The 17,886-nt window shown below is 49.4% G+C and overlaps 10 protein-coding genes across 10 annotated transcripts; 6 read left to right on the top strand and 4 right to left on the bottom strand.

Moving 5' to 3' along the window:
- Positions 1-424: 424 nt before the first annotated feature.
- LACBIDRAFT_304771 (uncharacterized protein) lies at positions 425-849 on the top strand (the record flags this gene model as incomplete). The annotated part of the gene is made up of 1 exon (XM_001885104.1): positions 425-849. One exon carries the CDS (start codon positions 425-427, stop codon positions 629-631), a length of 207 nt encoding a protein of 68 aa, XP_001885139.1. The 3' UTR covers positions 632-849.
- Positions 841-2,047, bottom strand: LACBIDRAFT_295070 (uncharacterized protein; the record flags this gene model as incomplete). The annotated part of the gene is made up of 5 exons (XM_001885018.1): positions 841-888; positions 944-1,080; positions 1,138-1,406; positions 1,463-1,486; positions 1,538-2,047. The coding sequence occupies one exon, from the start codon at positions 2,045-2,047 to the stop codon at positions 1,568-1,570; it is 480 nt and encodes a 159-aa protein (XP_001885053.1). The 3' UTR covers positions 841-888; positions 944-1,080; positions 1,138-1,406; positions 1,463-1,486; positions 1,538-1,567.
- Positions 2,048-2,455: 408 nt separating this feature from the next.
- Positions 2,456-3,686, top strand: LACBIDRAFT_330740 (uncharacterized protein; the record flags this gene model as incomplete). The annotated part of the gene is made up of 5 exons (XM_001885103.1): positions 2,456-2,740; positions 2,793-2,946; positions 2,996-3,079; positions 3,132-3,403; positions 3,498-3,686. 5 exons carry the CDS (start codon positions 2,456-2,458, stop codon positions 3,684-3,686), a joined length of 984 nt encoding a protein of 327 aa, XP_001885138.1.
- A 381-nt stretch (positions 3,687-4,067) lies between these two features.
- Positions 4,068-5,427, bottom strand: LACBIDRAFT_330739 (uncharacterized protein; the record flags this gene model as incomplete). The annotated part of the gene is given in 5 exon segments (XM_001885017.1): positions 4,068-4,202; positions 4,271-4,348; positions 4,682-5,253; positions 5,306-5,343; positions 5,363-5,427. 5 exon segments carry the CDS (start codon positions 5,425-5,427, stop codon positions 4,068-4,070), a joined length of 888 nt encoding a protein of 295 aa, XP_001885052.1.
- Positions 5,428-5,565: 138 nt separating this feature from the next.
- Positions 5,566-5,800, top strand: LACBIDRAFT_304766 (uncharacterized protein; the record flags this gene model as incomplete). The annotated part of the gene is made up of 2 exons (XM_001885102.1): positions 5,566-5,729; positions 5,788-5,800. 2 exons carry the CDS (start codon positions 5,566-5,568, stop codon positions 5,798-5,800), a joined length of 177 nt encoding a protein of 58 aa, XP_001885137.1.
- A 169-nt stretch (positions 5,801-5,969) lies between these two features.
- LACBIDRAFT_304765 (uncharacterized protein) lies at positions 5,970-6,487 on the top strand (the record flags this gene model as incomplete). Its single annotated transcript, XM_001885101.1, has 2 exons — positions 5,970-6,316; positions 6,396-6,487. One exon carries the CDS (start codon positions 5,970-5,972, stop codon positions 6,291-6,293), a length of 324 nt encoding a protein of 107 aa, XP_001885136.1. The 3' UTR covers positions 6,294-6,316; positions 6,396-6,487.
- A 390-nt stretch (positions 6,488-6,877) lies between these two features.
- LACBIDRAFT_304764 (uncharacterized protein) lies at positions 6,878-10,712 on the top strand (the record flags this gene model as incomplete). Its single annotated transcript, XM_001885100.1, has 5 exons — positions 6,878-8,943; positions 8,996-9,164; positions 9,219-9,295; positions 9,356-10,298; positions 10,356-10,712. 5 exons carry the CDS (start codon positions 6,878-6,880, stop codon positions 10,710-10,712), a joined length of 3,612 nt encoding a protein of 1,203 aa, XP_001885135.1.
- Positions 10,713-13,238: 2,526 nt separating this feature from the next.
- R1 (tyrosinase) lies at positions 13,239-15,473 on the top strand (the record flags this gene model as incomplete). Its single annotated transcript, XM_001885099.1, has 7 exons — positions 13,239-13,347; positions 13,407-13,594; positions 13,646-13,971; positions 14,029-14,222; positions 14,278-14,430; positions 14,480-15,096; positions 15,154-15,473. 7 exons carry the CDS (start codon positions 13,239-13,241, stop codon positions 15,325-15,327), a joined length of 1,761 nt encoding a protein of 586 aa, XP_001885134.1. The 3' UTR covers positions 15,328-15,473.
- A 33-nt stretch (positions 15,474-15,506) lies between these two features.
- On the bottom strand, positions 15,507-16,389 carry LACBIDRAFT_304762 (uncharacterized protein; the record flags this gene model as incomplete). The annotated part of the gene is made up of 3 exons (XM_001885016.1): positions 15,507-15,635; positions 15,691-15,759; positions 15,814-16,389. 3 exons carry the CDS (start codon positions 16,387-16,389, stop codon positions 15,507-15,509), a joined length of 774 nt encoding a protein of 257 aa, XP_001885051.1.
- Positions 16,390-16,748: 359 nt separating this feature from the next.
- LACBIDRAFT_304761 (uncharacterized protein) lies at positions 16,749-17,478 on the bottom strand. Its single transcript, XM_001885015.1, has 2 exons — positions 17,096-17,478; positions 16,749-17,040 (listed from the first exon to the last, which is right to left on the bottom strand). Exons 1-2 carry the CDS (start codon positions 17,399-17,401, stop codon positions 16,885-16,887), a joined length of 462 nt encoding a protein of 153 aa, XP_001885050.1. The 5' UTR covers positions 17,402-17,478; the 3' UTR covers positions 16,749-16,884.
- Positions 17,479-17,886: the final 408 nt, after the last annotated feature.

Here is a 17,886-nt window from a genome sequence, read left to right as displayed (position 1 = left end):
AGTCCTGCAGTTTGTCATTAGAATTTTTTGAGGGGTACATACGCCTGACGTTAGGATTGAGATATCGAATTCTTGAATGACCCCGGGCCGCAGCACATTTGCGGGGACGCCTGGAGTCAGCCGGGATATAGTTGACAAGCTCCCGCCCACAAATTTCTTCAACGCAACTCATTCCCGACGAGAAAAAAGTTTCGCCCGACGACCGCTATTTTTAGAGAATGAGCAATTAATCCGCCATCCCGTCGTCCTTGGCATCGTATGACTCCGAAATCGCCCTACAACGGGTTTGCTCAGATTCTGCTTCCCTCTCCCTTCGCAATGATCGCTCGCATTCCCTAGTTTAATTAACGGCATTGTGTCTGACGAGTTGATGAGTTCTTACACAGGACAGTACCCTCACGCGACAATCCAATTCCAGGTCTCCATGCACTCGCATTCTAAAAATAGACTCCCCCACCAGCATGCTTCACTTGACGATAATAACTTTTCATATCATCGGCGTTCGAAATCCAGCTCGGGAACGGGCATGAGAGATACCGGAGACATGACGTCTGGACCTCGACAAATTGTTCTCCACACAACGTGTCCCTCCCTGCCGTTTTCCCCAGTTCCTTCCGGTGGTTATGATTGAGGGATACGATTCAGGAGAGATAATTTCACTTTCCCCCAGGTCCGTCCGGGAGGGACCCAAGGTTCCCCAGATTCGTCTATAAGAGGTGTGGTGGGAGCCGTATATAGTAACGCGGCAAGTAGGAGGGGACGGGAGTATCGAGCTTGGATCCCGCGCGTGCGCTTATTTCGTCTCCATCACGGACATAACACCTATCACGTCTTATCGGTCCCGCGTCAGATAGACGCGACATGTTATCACGCCATGTTGTCGCCAGTCTAGTGACAGATACAGGATTCGGAATCCGGTTAAAGAGAACTGTCAAAAACATACCAGGAATTCAACATATCGGCATGGAGTAAACGCATGCAAGGGGGAGCATCTTACGTCCACCCCCGCGAAGCATATGGTGCCCAATGTTCCAAAATTAACAATTTCATTGTGGTCAGGCCCAACTATGATAGGAAATCCTGAGCGGTGAAAGCGATTCAATATAAACACTGAGGAATAAGCTGAGATTGACGCACACATGACCTTAAGAATACCAGCGGCAATAAATAGATTGTGGTGGAGTTTATACATAGATTCGAGGGCGTGGGCGAATATATATGGGCCCCTATGCGAAGTCAAGACGATATGCGAAATCTTTTATGTAGGTGCATGAGAGTTTGAGGTATGTTCTAGGGCACTTGCCGAGGCACATTGTCCACTCGACGACCCTATATTTTTGAGCTGCGATGGGGTTTATAATACAGGTACGCGGCGTGTTTGATGAGCCGCGATAAAGCATACGTTCCTAGCAAATGAATTAGATATGCACATGCAGACAAATGACACAGAGGGGATGTACACCAGGAGACGCATTTCCGATGGCATCTGTATCCGTTACTCAGATGATGATGAAGAGAAGGGCGGTAAAAACTCAACAAGATTGACAGAGTTGGGCACTTTTGTCCATCATCTCCTGTTTTTCTTGCCCTTCTTCCCTCCAAAGGCGCCACTGGCTCCATCGCCGCATCTCCTCGTCCCCTCCCTCCCACTCTCCCTCTCCCTCTCCGGCTCCCGGTCTCTCTCCCTCTCCTCCTCCCGTTGCCTCGCCCTCTCAGCCTCCCTCTCCCGGTCCACTCTCTCCATCCAACCAACCAGCCACGCCAATCCATCATTCCACAGCAACGCAGCCCCACCCATGATGAACACAAACCCACTTTGGAAGTAATGAATGTAGAAGCCGAACCACGCGACGGCCTTGAAGAATATCCATGTCCACCGCACGACGGGCACGATGATTTTGAAGAGAAAGTACCCAGTGATAAGGAAGGCGATGAGGAACCGGCTTTTGCGGTGTAGGTAGGAGATGAGAAGGAGGACGGACAGGATGATGAGTTGGGTTTTGAGTGAGTATGCGTGGATTATGGGGACCGTGATGGTGGGCCACATCGTCGTGGTCGACGGCGTCAACAGTGCACAAGAGTCGAGGCTTATTATGTAATATGCAATCTCCTTTCAGTTGATTACTTTCCGCCGAAAACCTTAATTCTTAAAAAGGAGCGCCATGGGCGGTATTTCTGTTTGGGATACCGACGGACGCCGAGGTGGTTTTGAGTTACAGGGCTTGTGACATTGGCTTTGGGCGAGGTTTATGGGTGGGGGAGCTGGTGAGACGCAGAGAGATCGTTGGTTTATTTTGAGTCGACGTCGCGTCAAACACGGCATGTTCCCAGAGGTCAGGTGACGTTTAACCATTTCGAGCATTAAGGTTTTCGGCGGAATCTCAAAAGTGTCTCCTTTGTTTGTCGAGAGCTAAGTCACTTCGCCGGGCCCTCTGAGACATTGTTATTTTCCATCATGCCTACGCGCTCATACGCTCAAACTACCTCTAAGCCTCTGGTTCCAATCTCGTTTAACTATGTCGCTGAAAGACCTGAAATGATTCAATCACTCACAATGCCCCCAAGGACCATCACTGTGTCGGGCGCGGCATTCTCGACTTCTGCGGGTGCGCAAGAATGTTTTGATAAAGGCGACAAATCCCTGTTGCCCCTCAGCACCTCCGGCGATATCACTGAATACCAGGTAACGGCCGTCGATGAAAACGGCGTAGAGTTCAAACATAAGTTACCGTTTGGCGAGGTATGTCAGCATCATCCAGGATCCTTGCAATGTCATCTAATACAGTTCACAGAGGAACGAGAAGTTGAAATTAGATAACAAGTCGCTGCTTGGACGTGTTGAGGTTCTTACGCGTCGGGTACATGATCTTGAGCAGACGCAGCAGAGGCAGCAGGATGCGGACAGGGTCATCCATCAATGGCAAATGGCATCGACAGCAGTAGAAGGTTTCATTTTCCCTTATGTCCCTAATGATCTGCTGACCCGCTCTCATAGCCTACGAGCGCCTCCTATTAAGGGAGCCCCGTGCCGTCTCCAAGGCCTCACGGACAGCGATGAATAACCACTCTATCAGAGATGGTATGTTTGTATGCTCTCCCCTTTCACTCCCTTGCTTACCCTTATATTACAGTATCAGAGCTACGTTATTTGAGCATACAACACAGGATGGACGAAAATGAGCGTAGCAATCGAACTCAGGCCGCGTTAACAATCTACAATTCCATCCCCCTCCACTACCGACAGATTCTCGATCGCCTTGTGCGCGCAAAGACTGCTCTCTCCCAGGATAGGACACCTTTAGCTCACCCAGCGGTGAAAAAGTCGGAGATTGCGGGCTTCTTGGCACCTCATTTCGGGCATCAAACGAATCCTGCCACGGAACTGCTAAGAACTGTTCAAGACGTGCGGGTGTTGACGGGGTCTGGGGAGTGGGTTCCTATGTTTGTGGAGGGCTAACTCGATTGTTTTTGTCCCTATGACTATCCGTAATCCTTAGAATATCGACATAATATTAGATAGGTTTACTACAGCTACTGTACCTTCTACCGGGCACAACACTTTTGGCGTGCCTCGAGCGTGCAGGAGTGTGCACATCGGCGTGCTTGCACGCCAATTTCTGCACATCTATAATATCAGTTTGAGGGGCCACATATCACTGGGGAAGAGGCTTGAAGCTTCCCAGTGAGAACGGGATCGGAGGGAGGCGAAGCTTAGCAGTAGTATTTTTGACGAGACCGGAGGAGAGCGGTTGGGCAGAGGACAGTTAAGATCCGATAAGGGCGGCTTACGACCTAGATTTGCCGCCCATCTGAAATAAATATGGTGCCCCCATTCTAAAGCTCTCAGAGATGGACAGAGGTAGTCTCTACGGATTTCATCTGATTCCTTTGGGACATGTTCAAATTAAATAACTACCGAATGCTACAGAAATATCTGGGTTCTACGGAGAGAGTCTGCGGTTATCTGAGTATCTAAGCGGCTCAGGTCCTTCTCGCATACTGTACACTTGTCTGTTCAAGTCAGTTGAAGCCCGTGTCGAAGGAAATCTATGAAGTCCGCTAACGTGTTAGTACACAGCGAGAGGTACTAGAATATGGGGCACAGGGCCTGATGTCGAAGGCAATAAATTACGGATCCGTGCATCCCCTGCCTGCGCCGCAGTGACGAGAGCTTTCCCGGCCTTCCTCTCGGCTTTCTTCGCCTTACATAGCTGTTCAAATTCCAGGAGAACATTATGGATTATGGAAACAAATAAAGAAGAAGACTTACCTTGCGTGTTGCTTCGTCAATGTTACCCCAAAGAACCCGGTATTGTCCTGTCGTAACATGAGGGTGGCATTTCTTGTACTCTTCCGCATACAAGTTTATATAATAAACGAATCAAGTAGGGGACGAGAAGTCGACGTACCGCGCACTCAAACCCTTTCCGATGGAAAGCTGCTTATCGTCACCTTTTGAGGCTTTCTTAGTGGTTTTTCAAGCTAGCGCTGGTGTCGTTGGTGTTTGCCCAATGACTGGAGCTTCCTCTGGGGGACGCGGAACAACTAATTTTTGTCTTAAATAGAGTTAGTGATCTGTTTTGTCGAGGAAAACACTCAAAGTACTTACAGAGGGTCAATCTATTTCACCATAACAATGAATTAGCAGAAGATCGTGTAAAGGGTCAAAAATAAATAGTACCTGACGACGAGACCGGCAAGGAGCATTTTCCACTGGGTTGCTTGAGTTCACGACTGCAGGAGTAAGGTCATCATCCACGGTGGCGACAACAGGAGCTGCAGGCGCAATGATCGCCACATTGGGCGCAATGACAGCCGCGGTGGGCGCAACGGTAGCCGTAGTGGTTGCAGGTGACGTAGCTGCAGTGGGTGCAACAATAGCCGCGGTGGGCGCAACAATAGCCGCAGTGGGCACAACAACATTACTGATAGAGGGAGAGGTGGTGGTGCTGGTAGAGTCGACTGAGCGAGTTGAAATCGTTGAGGATTCGCAATCTTGAGACAATGTAGAAGGAATGACAATGGGGGAAAGCGGGGTTGAGCCAGTTGATGTGAAGGGAGTGGTTGTCGCAGTTTGAAGGGCAGAGGGCGAGGGTGGGTCAGCGTGAATGTGGTCGTCGTCGTCGTCGTCAACGTCAATGGGTGGGGTTGACAGGTGGCAACGTAGGTTTGATTTTCTTTCACTTGTCTTTGGACGCGAATTTGACTTCTGAGTCGTCTTCGTGCTTTCGTTTGCCCTTCGAAGGTTTCTTTCTGGGATAATATCTACGTTGAGAATTGGAGACTAAGATGAAGAAAAACGCACGCAAAATGGTACCGGGATTTCGAACTTTAGAAGACCAGCTAGGGTAACGGGACTCACAGGGCCGTAGTGTCCGGTTCCAAGACAATCGCACGATACCTGGATACCAAATGTTCGGCGGACATCCCTGCCGTATTACCTAGAGGGACGATACGAATCCAACGCGCCGATTTAGTCTCCAAAGTTGAGTTGTTAGCTCATAGTTCTTGAGAGTTCTTGGTTGCTGATGGAGGATCTTATCTCCCTCCCATCGGAGCTTGCCGATGTTGACTGCACAATCTTGGCAAACATCAGCACATCGAGAATTTGTCGAGAATCGCATTTTCTTTTTCCCAAGAACAATCAGGAATGGACTCCACGATTTCCCTCTTTTCGAACTCCCTGTTATCGAATGCTCCGATTTCTTTCTGAATGTCCTTGAAATCAAGTGAGTGCCAAGAAACCCTTACATACAGCACTAAGCAAAACGCACACAACTCAGATAGGACTTTGACGTGACATGTGAAAGGGTTCAATAACGTTCAGGGCATTAACAACGATGGGTCTCAAAATCCCACCACCTCCTCCTTCATTATCTCCTATTCTTTCCCGCCATTGAAACACCCGTACGCTCGGCGTAACACATAAACCGCCCAGCAAAAGTTTCGGGTTCCCCACTTACCCCACCATGCTAGCCCTATCGCTCTTGAATCATCCCATAATCCCTGCTACTTCCTTCGTGGTGCGCGAATTCGTAATCGTCGCTTCTTGCTCGTACGCGATGGTGTCTATTGTTATCTGGGCGCTGTTCGAGTCTCCTATGGAGGTTATGTCGCCTTTTAGGCTGCTGCAAGTTGTTTTGGCGGTTACGGGGTGTGTGTTTTTGACCTTGGGGGTTGTTGAGTGGGTTTATCGGCAGATGTTCCCTGTGGAACGGGGGAGGGATGTGGAGAAGGTGCAGGGTGAAGGGGATGTTGGAAGGGATATGGAGAAAGGGGCGGTTTTGGCGTAGAAGTGGAAGGCGAAGCTAACATGGTACGTCTCGTGTTATTGGATGGTGCTTCATATAACTGAACGACCGAAGCGTTCCCCTCAATCCCCCTTTCTGGTGCAGTTAACACTCCTTTTACGCGGGCTGGCCTCGTATCACTCGCCTGTGCGCTCATTACCACCACATCGTTTTTCCGCTGTTCTACCCCTTCTTTACTAGAGATCGAACTGGACATTCCTCTACATTACTCAGCATAGTAGTTCACTCCTCCCCGGAATCCACAAAATGCTACTTGTGCATTCATATCATTCCTTCCACATATACGCCTAGTTTGTTTAAACGACGAGTACTTTCCGTGCTCTTTCTATTTATGTAAAAAAAATCGAGATTATTTTTGGCTTACGTCTTGTACCGCTCCTCCATCCCCGACATGAGCTTTACTTATGCCAAAGGGTTTCGAAATTCAGAAGTCTTCTGTTCTCACGCATTGACACGATGATCTATGACCCTGATTAGTCCCGGCGCTTAGGTTTGTTGAATCAGAAGTCAACACAACTTTTGTTCTGCCACCAGCACAACGACGAGACTCGAACAACTTGACAGTTATGCAGCGTTACCCTCAACGTCCCCGTGTGGATGGCGCATTCGTGGCGGTCGACCCATTCAAGCCTTCCGTATCACTCGGAATCAAAAACATCATCACTGGGCAGAATGACCCAACGATCGACGACATTCCAGTTAAGCCCCAGCAACAGTATGCCATACCTTACGAAGGGCAGCCTTATGTTCAACCCGGAATGTATCTGCCCCAGCCTTACTCGCAACCAATCTATGTAACTCAGCCTCCTTCCCAACCAATCTATCAACACCGTCGTCCTCATACCCAACCCATTTCTCAACCAGTCTATCCATATCCGCCGAACTTTCGACCACCCTATCCAACCCAACCTCCAGTCATTCTACCCCAGCCTCCAGTCATTGTGTCGCAGCCTGCAGTCGTCCCCGCTCCTTTTATCGCACCATCCAAAGGAAGCAGTTCTGAGAGCAGAAGAAGTTACGGGCAAGGGCACCGTGGACCAAGTAGACGTCCTTCACAAAGCCGAAGTCCGCGCCGTTCACCAATCAGAAGACGTTCGCGAAGCTCGAGGAGAAATGAACAACAATATTCCAGAAGCCCACAACGGCCATGGCTTAGCCGCTTTTGGAGAGGCCGAAGGCATCGCGTTCATACGGGCACACACCAGCCAAGACGTGACTCTGAGCGAGTCGATTCCGCACCTTCCGCGTCTGAAGTTCGTGGGCGCTCCCGCAGTCCTAAACCTCTGGGAGCGAAGGAGTCTGATGAGATTGAAAGTGCAAGTGGGGATGGTTCTTCTTTTCGTTCAGTAAGCCGCAGTCGCCCAATCGCATCTGTATTGCCGGTTCCGCCTATTGTCACTCCGACCATTCTTCCCCACTTTTCCCCTCCTCCTGCGCGTGAGCAGCGTCCCCGCTCTCCGCGCTTCTCTCTTACCTCCCCGCGCTTCTCTCCTACCTCCCCGCGCTTCTCTCCTATTCCACCCCGCCATCCTTCGAATTCTCCACATCGTTCTCGTACTTCTACACGCTATTGCTATTCTGCGCCTTCTCATGAACCTCCCGCCGTACCACCTCCTGCATCACAAGGCTCAACCCGGTCATCTGCAAGTCGGTCGCGGTCAAGAAGCCCCCGAAAATATCCTCTCGATTACCGTGCACGTCCTGCCTCAGGAAGTCGACGCTCACGGTCCCCACCATCTCCTCCTGTCTCTATCCACAGGCCACCCACCGTTATCATACCACCGCCTGCTGTTCGTCCTGCTTGGAGACAACGATCACGCTCACAGTTATATCATGATCGCCGATCACGCCGTAGCTCTCCCCCTAGGCAGGCCAGAAGACATAGCAGGTCCCACTCAAGAAGTGAAAGAAGGTCTTCACGACGAAGGTATTCTTGGGACGAGCCCCAAAATGAGAGAGATTACAGGGAGCGACTGCCTCCCGTCGTTATCCTGCCAGAGCCTGACTATTGGAGACCACACTGGGACACACGATCTCGCCGTCAGTATAGACGGTCGCGCTCCCGTTCTTCTTCTAGCTCCTCCCCCTCCCGCCGTCGTCGACGGAGATCGCGCTCTCAGCCTATCCTAGTCCCAGTGGATACGTATAATGCCCCTTTCGTTCCCCCTGGTTCTAGGCCACATACTCCCATGTACACGCCTCCAGCAACGGATGGTTACAAGCCACAACCATATGTAGTGGTCCAGCCTTTAGCGGGAGAGGACAAAGAAGAATACTATCCGAATTATGCCGTCCAACCGCGTATAACAGCGTACGCAACTGCTTTCCTGCTGGACACGGTTCCGCGTCAGATCTATCTGCATTTCATGCTTCGCCTCCCCTCCTTGTATTTCAGCAGGGTGACACGGATATTCGAAGAGGCGGAAATGTCAATGCCCGAGATCAAAAAAATGGCACTGGAAGCCGCAAGTGGGTGGAAAGACCCCGTGAGGGATATAAATCGAGGGTTCAACTTCGAGCCTCAGGAGCTGACGCCGCCCTACGCGTCTCTGCAGAGTTCTTGGCAGAGTTTCATCGACTCGTTAATGAGAGAATGGAAGACTCTTAATATTATATCGGTTTTGCTCTTATCGTGCGTATACAGACTTTTGTTAACTGGGTTCATTGATACAACTCTCGTATAGCGCCATCTTGACGATTTTGCAAATTGACGTAGCGGCTGCTGATCCATACACGCGATATTCGGCCCTGCTGTCACTTGTTTGTGCTCTTATGAGCCTGCTGTACGGTTGCATCTACATCATCAGGTTTGGTACGATGCGGAAGACGTATAAAGCGGCGGAGTGGGCAACGGTATGTAGCGGGATGCTTCAACGACGGTCACTTATTGAATTGGTAGTTTGATAGGAAGCTCAAAAAACTCGAACGGGTATATGGTGGAACGTCTGGGTTATGCTTGCAATGCCTGCGACGTGGCTAGCTTGGTAAAAAAGCTTCTTTCTTTCTCATTATTGTTCGGCATCATTAACCCATTTTCTCGCAAGGTCAATGATACTCTACATATTTTGCATCATGTCGTTCGTCTGGCGAACTGGGACATCTGAGGACGTCAACATTCATGCGATATCGCCGAGGGACGCACTCGGTCCCAGAATCGCCATCACAGTTGTCTTTTCTTTGGGTCTGATATATTTCCTTCTCATAGTCAGCACATTCAGGCGCTACGGCGACATGATGGATCGGGCTTGGCAACAGCGGGTTTTGGGGTGGGCCCAAGAAAAATTAGGATATGTGTATGTTCCACCGCCACGACCCTACAGCCCATCGTATGCTGACAAGCCACGATCGTACGAGCCAACCACTAGATACCCTACTTCTTTTGCGCAGCATCCCGTTCAAACCGCGTCATTCGGGGCATATCCTTCTTACCCTCAAGCTCCTCCCCGTTCCTCTCCTCCGCGAGATCCAGAGAATCCCACTGTGAATCAACGTCGTAGCTTGTCCAAGCCCGGGGCACACAAACCCAGCTCTCCGTATTTGGATTCATCGTTCCTTGCTCAAGTCGCACCCCCACTCTCCTCCCTCCTCCATATATCACCGAAGCGCACACGCTCTCCGTCTCTTTCCCCTACCCGCCTCAGAGGCACGTCGAATCGTAGGACGGCTCCTTCGCGTTCCCCTTCGCAAGACAAGAAAAGATCAAAGTCAGAATTAGGCGAGCAACGTTTATCTCCAATTTTGGCCGACATAGTACCACCCCCCATTTTCGCTCATTCCCGGTCGAGGTCGAGGTCGCAGTCGATAGCGCGGACTAGTAGGGTGAGGTCGAGATCACCCGCTCTGAGTCAACCTCCACCCGCGACGGATAAAGACGTCCAGACTTTGAAAATCCTTTCTATTTCTACGGAGGGTGTGTTTCGTTGGAATGAGCCCAGACAACTTTTCACGCGTGGTCTTAATTATGCGGATTGGGCGAGATTCAATTATGTCGGTTTTTGTTTTATTCAGATTGGTTGATGGTCTGAAGGGAAACTTCGTCTACAGGAATCTACAGCAGGCTGGCACGACAAGATAGATACCCTACGTGATCCAGAAAGGTTTGCGGTGGGCTCTGATTCGCCGCAACGTCGCCTGGCGCAGGTTCTCGATTGGTGGAATGTTAATTTCTTCCGTGAACTTGATGCCGAAGCCATTCTTGGAGAAGAATCCGCTGATAGCAACGCAACAGCAACTTTTGCCGTTTATCTTGTCATTGACGGTCCCTGTCCTCTGACTGATATCGCCACTTGTTTAAGGGGTTTGCCCAAAGGACTGGATCGCACATATTTGTATCGGATCAACCAGATCTCGGACTTGGAAGCTGTGAATTTGAGAGATGACCTTTTGGATGGGGAGCCATAGATACTCTTTTTTTTTTTTTTTTGGGAATTGAATATAATTTTATGTAAGGCGAGCCAGCTGAGCGTACTGACGCAAAAAGGTAACCTGACTTGTGCAATCATACCATCAAATTTAATACATAACTGTTTTTCTACAAATCCAGAAAAGTCCTTTGTAAGGACGTACAGAAGAACGCTTGAAGAACGCATTCGAATCTACTTTACCAGGAGTTGTTGACGTGACTTCATTGGCTCTACTGTTTGTCTACTGTATTAAATAAATCAATTCGTCGTACAATGACCTGTGACCCGCGCGACCAAATATTATTTCGTCGCGTCGTTGAGCTTGCGAGATTCGTCGAGCTGTAGGCGTGCGCAGTTGGCCTGTTTCTCCGTTAAATTTTTACCAAACCAAAAGCTGTTATAAGCAAGTTATAAGTACCGGGAAACGCGAGAAATTTGATTTTATCTATTCTACTGATGTCTATGCTGTTCAATGTGTACAAGTATTATTTGTTGCCGCGTAATTATTTCTGGGCTCCGCGTTTTTTTTTTCGGTGACGCGTATTTTTCCATAGCGCTTCTTGACGCGTTTTGTCTTGGTTGGACCCTGCTTTGGGCTTCCCGGAGGTCTGATCGACACTAGATACAGAGGACAAGAGCCGAGCACATCGTCGAAGTCAACGACGAGGCCTAGCCCATAACCATGGGCTGTGATGGCGCGATGGGTTTCTATGTCGTTCAGTTGTGCCTGTGTGCTCGGGCCATCTCTTCGAGTCTGACTCTGAGGTACCAGACCGGCCTGACGTCACGTGGACGGGCGACGTCTATGTAAGCAATATGTAAGCGTACTTGTAACGTACTGTCTAACTTGGCCATTTCAAGATTACGAAGTCCATTTCTTAGTGTCAGCTGTCGCTATGCAGCTGCAAACAATGAAATTGCACTGTGCTAATGACTATTCATGTAAGTACTACTAAGACGCAAAATGGATGCGTTATAGTGTTTGTCGTTGACAGCCATGCGGCATATGGGTAAATTCTATCATAAAGTTCATCCTTAGGACATAGATACATGAAGCTCCGGTTTCATTTGAAGGAGGCTTGACTCGGATTCACGTACACACTGGTCATTCATCAGCGCTCGGCAATGCCCGATGAATGGTCAGGCTACTGATGCAGGATGTGAAAAAATACGCAGAGGTTGAGAAAAATACGCGGGGCGAAGAAAAATACGCGTCGACGGAAATGAAAATACGCGTCAACAAATAATACTTATACACATTGAACAGCATAGATGTCTATGCCACTTTGGAAATAGAATTGGCGGCCGACAATTATTTCTCGAAGGCGGTCAACCAGTTGGTCGGATTTCGTCAAGCTTCTCCTAGGGCTGACGTGTAAATGCCCGTGCCAAGATAACGGTGTATCACGATCTTCAGAAGCGTTGATAAAATTGGCGAATAAAGACCCAAGACCCTGCTGCAAACCATGATTCTAGAAACCATGAATGAAGTCACATGAATCCATGGGGAAACATCGCAAGAATAGAGTGTTCGGAAGACTGAAAACCCCATCTCGAATTTCTTGCTCTTTTTCTCATGAATTGCCTCATCGCCGCGGGTACAGATATCAGCCGGGTTCATGATCGATAATCGTGATTGAAGCAAGATTGACATGTGACAAAAAAATTCAAGTGACACATCACTTGGTCGCCTCTTGTGAAGTTTGAGCGACTCGCGAACGTTTGAACGTTCGACATTAACTTGTTCAACAGTGAGTACATATGTCTCCACGAATTTGTTATTCACGACAGGGATTTAGAAGTGTTTACCGGCGTTTCCCAGATTCTTATCGAAGCACTTGTGACTTCGTGCACTTGCCAGATTCCCAGATGTTCCTTGACCACTGTGACTGGAAGGAGAGAAGAAGCTTCTATGTTTCCCTCGCCACCGGTACTATCATGGCTCCTACATCTGATTGGAATGCCGCTCAAGGACGTGCCCTATCAATGGAGAACCGTCGAACCCACAAAGTGGAGCGACATTCACGGTCCGAGGGTAAAAATTGCCTCTCCAACTGTTGATCGACCACTCAACAGCCGCCGCCCACATCTGCGCCCTAAAGTCAAATTTCCCGATCGGGTGTGTGAGGCATATTTGAGTGGTAAACGGTGCATGAGGCATTAACATTCTCAGCCCTGCATTTTGAAGGCACTGCAGCTATGCGAGCGCTGAGGTCACCCGCTCAATTATCTTGATCAAAAGATGTTTCATTCTCGCTGTCGCATCCATTTCTGATCTGTCTCTGGTAATGATCAGGTACCAAGTTTTGGGAGTACAACCCATGACTCCAGACTTTTCGCATACCTCGTCGTTATCACCCCAAGCACCACCTGACGTGAACGGTAAGGCCTTAACCGGACCAACAATGGGACGACAAGCCAAACAAGAGTATACTCTTCCAGTCATATAAAGACGCGCCAGTGTCCATCCTATTCTCAAGGAATTCATCCTTTACATTGCCTATCTAGCCTACACTTGCCGATCATGTCTCGCTTCGTCATTTCTGGTCCTGGTGGAGGTGCTCCAAACCGCCTCGAAATCAGAACGTTCGTCCAGCATGACAAGTATTTCTCGCTCTACATCCAAGCTCTCCGTACGTCGAAAGACATTTTCTGGTTGAATAAGCGAACTAACGCCCAGCATGTCCATCAGAGCTTATGTATACGAAAGAGTCGCAGGCCGCTCTCCAATCTTTCTTCCAAGTCGGGGGCATTCACGGCTTGCCGTATATCCCTTGGGATGGCGTGACTGGTATCCCGAACCCTACTTGGGGTGGATACTGTACTCACGGTTCGGTTCTCTTCCCCACTTGGCATCGCCCTTATGTTTCCGCGTTTGAGGTAATTTTAAACTACGCGCTTATTTCTTAACTTCTAAATGGCATATCTAAGCAAATTTTGTGGACCCGCGCACAAGAGGTTGCCGCAACTTACACAGTCGATCAGGCGGCCTGGAAGGCAGCTGCGACTACGCTTCGTCAACCTTACTGGGATTGGGCAGTCAACTCCGTACCACCTGATGAAGTGATCGCCAAACAGACGGTGTCCATCACTGGTCATGACGGAAAGAAAAAAGACGTTGCTAACCCTCTTTATCACTATACATTCCACCCAATCGATCCTTCTTTCCCCACACCTTACAGTGGCTGGAAAACGACTCTCAGGCAGCCCACGAGCTTGCAGCCCGATGCCACCGATAACATTGCAAGGCTGAGATTGTATGTTCTTAATTAATCGATTCAAAATGACCCAACTAAGATGTTGTTATTTCATAGGGTCTTGAAGAATGCACAGTCCAATATTCGCTCAAACACTTACAATCTGCTGACCAGAGTCACCACTTGGCCCGCCTTCAGTAACCATACGGTTGGCGATGGCGGAAGCACCAGTAACAGTCTCGAAGCCATTCACGATGGCATTCACGTCTACGTCGGAGGTAACGGACAAATGGGCGATCCAGCCGTCGCAGGCAAGGTTCTCCTTTTGCGCCAAAGTTGCATCTAACTCACATGGTGATATTATAGGCTTCGATCCCATCTTTTTCTTGCATCACTGCAACGTTGACAGGCTGCTCTCTCTTTGGAGCGCACTCCATCACGGTGTTTGGGTCACACCAGGTCCTTCCCAACGTGGGACCCTCACCATTCCCGCGAACTCTACCGTTGACACGAACACGAGTATGTAATGCCTCGGTTCACCAATTTATTGATCTCATTTAATAATCAGACCTGACGCCTTTCTACCATACCCAAACCGCGTTCTGGGCCTCTGCTGGCGTTCCCGACACTACGAAACTCGGCTACACGTACCCTGAGTTCAACGGCCTCGATACATCTAACCCTGCAGCCGTTCAGAAAGCCATCGCCGCTATCGTCAACAAGCTTTACGGGAGCGCAGTGTTCGGCGTTCAATCCGCACTTGTTCAGGAGCCCGCCGCAGCTGCTCAGCAACCCGTCGCAGCCGCTGCACCCTCCGCACCCTCTGCAGACGATCATCACCCAACTATTCAGCACGCGGGCCACGGCTACCCTCGGGATTGGACTGCGCGCGTCGAGTTCAAGAAATTTGAGACTGGCCAGAGCTTCTCCGTCCTGCTTTTCCTGGGTTCGGTTCCCGAAAAACCCGAAGAATACATCACCAGCCCCCACTTTGTCGGCGCTCACCATGCGTTCGTCAATAGTGCCGCAAGTCACTGCCAGAACTGCCAAAATCAAGCGGAATTGGTCGAGGAGGGTTTCGTTCATCTCAGTCGCGGAATTTTGCAATACGGAAAATTGGAGTCTTTGGACGCGGAGGTTGTTGAGCCTTACCTGACCAAGGATTTGCACTGGAGGGCTGTTAAGGTTCGTGAACATACATCCATTGGATATTGATCTGACTTTGCAATTACTCCTCAACAGGCCGACGGTATTACCCCTGTTGAAATCCCCTCTTTGGAGGTCAGCATCTTCTCGACCCCATTGACTTACCCACGTGGTTCAGCCTTCCCCATCGCTGGGAACACTAATCGCCACAGCGGGATCACTCATGGTCGTCGTGGAGGGAGTCGCGAATTGCACCCTGGCAATCATTAAACGGTGTTTGAATGAAAGTGTTGGGCGGACGTCAAAGAAGTGATCCTAAGAAATCTGTACTTGTATTCGATGATATTCATTACGCCGCAGCTTCGTCAAAGTAGTTTGTATTGCAGAGAATTTGAAACACGAACAATTGTCTTTTCTTGATGTCGGAAAATAAGTACAAGTCGAGATAGCTATTTGGGTTTAAAATAACTCCCCAAAGTAGCTTGCTTTATTACTCGAGGCTTGGGTAGCCTTTCGGGATTTTTCTTGTCGCAGGTCGCTTGATCCGCTGGAGCTGTCGTGTTCTGTCTCATGGAATCCTGGGAAGAGGGACTGTCAAGCGACTGGACAACGGGGGCCCACAAAGAAACTGACCTTGCTTTTGGAAGAAGACGCGATGCTTGGGATATCCGATAGCTTGGGTGGTACCATCTCCGAAATTTTCTGAAGAGCAACATTGAGAGAACATCCAAGGGACGAAAAACGAAACAACTTTACCTGACGTTTCAGTAGCGGCTCCATGATTTCCTGGCGGGGAGAAGGCACAGAAAGGGAAGGACTTGACACGTTAGCATGGGCAGCGTTGACGATGGCCATGCACTCTGCGATCGCTGTACGGTCATGCGCTATCCCAGCTGCATACAAAGAGCCGTATGGCGCCGCTTTGCGCTTCTCTCCCGACTTTCCCTTGCCTGCAGCCATTTCGGCTTTGAGCCTCTCTTTCATAGAATCCCAATCCTCGCCCATTTCAACCTCTATCTCGTCCCAATCCTCTCTCTTCTTCTTCAACGGTTTCTTCGCTGCTTTTGCCGCCTCCTCCCTCTCGTATTCATCGATAATGGCTGTAGCTTTCGCCAGTGACATAGGCCCAGCATCGCCTGCAAGTTGTCTTTCCTTTCGCCTAGCCTTTTTTCGTTTTTGCTTGTCCCTGCACTGCTCGCAAGTCAGGAGGAGCTGGGTCTTCGGCACTTGACGTGTACATTGAGTGCAGGAGCGAGTATTTGAACTTGGATTAATCTTCGCCAGCAATAAAGCCATCTCCATGTTGGAAACGCGAGATTTGGAAGAGGACATGTTGGAAGATGGGAGAGGTGCGAAAAATCAGGTGACCGTGACAAGCGTGAAATCGTGACAGCCGCAGGAATCCCTTTCGAAAATTTACCCCTGTATTATTATTCCAGGAACGCAGCGTAACATACACACTGTCTTTTCCATTGCATGAACAGTGATATATCATATATGGACGTCCATCTTGGCCATTTTTGGCTGATAAATTTTGCATAACATCCATCCTCCTCTCCATTGTATCCCTGATCATCGCCAGTCCACTTCCCCTTCAAACCGCTTGGCCTGATGGAATCTTCGTCTCGACAGTCCCTTTTTGACGCCGTTAAGAGTCTCTCAGGCTGTTAACTAAACCATTCTAGCCCGTCCTTCCCCATCATACCACCAATCGCTATAAAGGACGCTTAGGACGGCGAAGACGCCCATCACATCGTCGGTGAATATTTTACAGTATTCCAGCAGGCAAACAGACATATAAATCTACATCCCAACAGCTCACTCAAATCACAACGACCTACAACCCCCTTGGCGACCGTGAGTGATGGCACCAAATCGGCGCTTTTCAGCAGGCACGGGAAAATCAGAATCAGGAGGATGGATCATGCGCGTCGCAAAGATGCAAACTTCCAACGAGTTGAGCTGTGCAGCAGACTCATCCTTCTAGATTCCGAGTCACCTCAACGCGGAAATTGACGTTAGTGAGAAAAAAACTAACCTTTTGCACCCTCCAATTCAAATTTCTCTTGAGATATGGTTCAACTGCACTGGGCTCCAATGATCCTAAATGGCTTCGCTCCGCAATTGCAGTGGAAAGATGTACGAATCCTTCCTCGAGTACAGGACCCCTATTCCCACCACTACCGCTATCAACTATTGCATGATGTGCGCCAACGAATTGGGGGCAGATAAGCCAATCCATTGGATCTTTAGGGACCTCGCCCAAGAAGACGATGACGGTGTAGCTCTGGCCGAGCTCGTATTTCTCGCATTCGATACGTGCGGTCCAATCCCAGAAAGACATTGTGTGCTTAGATGCGAAATGGATCCTTGAATGGTATAGTAAAATTCCAAGCTTCGAGTGAAGGGCGGACAGCGAGATGGGCGTTCGGGTGCAGGTGTCGTGTTGTGGGTAAATGAGTCTTACTTGGACAAATCTATGCAAACAAGGAACCATAGGAGCATGTGCGTCACTTTCGCTGCGGTTTTGTTCATGGGTTGCGGTAGTAAATATAGATCCCCACTTCTAGGGCGTCAGGCACCATTCACAGAAGCGTTGACGGTTGAACCCCAATTACCCCAGCTGACCGATCTCCACTGTCCAACTGATTGTTCGAGATAAGAACAGATACACATCTTTAGAATCAGAGATGTTCTTGTCACGACAGAGGGAATGGACCAAGATCCGGGATCTTCCTCTTCGAGGAACTAGACTGAGCAATCAGTACGGTTAACGCCACTGTCCTATTAATGCCTCACGGACTCGACGGTTCAGAGGCACCTAAAAAG

The sequence above is a fragment of the Laccaria bicolor genome, genomic scaffold (assembly GCF_000143565.1).
Source record: "Laccaria bicolor S238N-H82 LACBIscaffold_29 genomic scaffold, whole genome shotgun sequence".
NCBI lineage: Eukaryota > Fungi > Basidiomycota > Agaricomycetes > Agaricales > Hydnangiaceae > Laccaria > Laccaria bicolor.
This window is presented reverse-complemented; position numbering and strand designations above follow the sequence as displayed.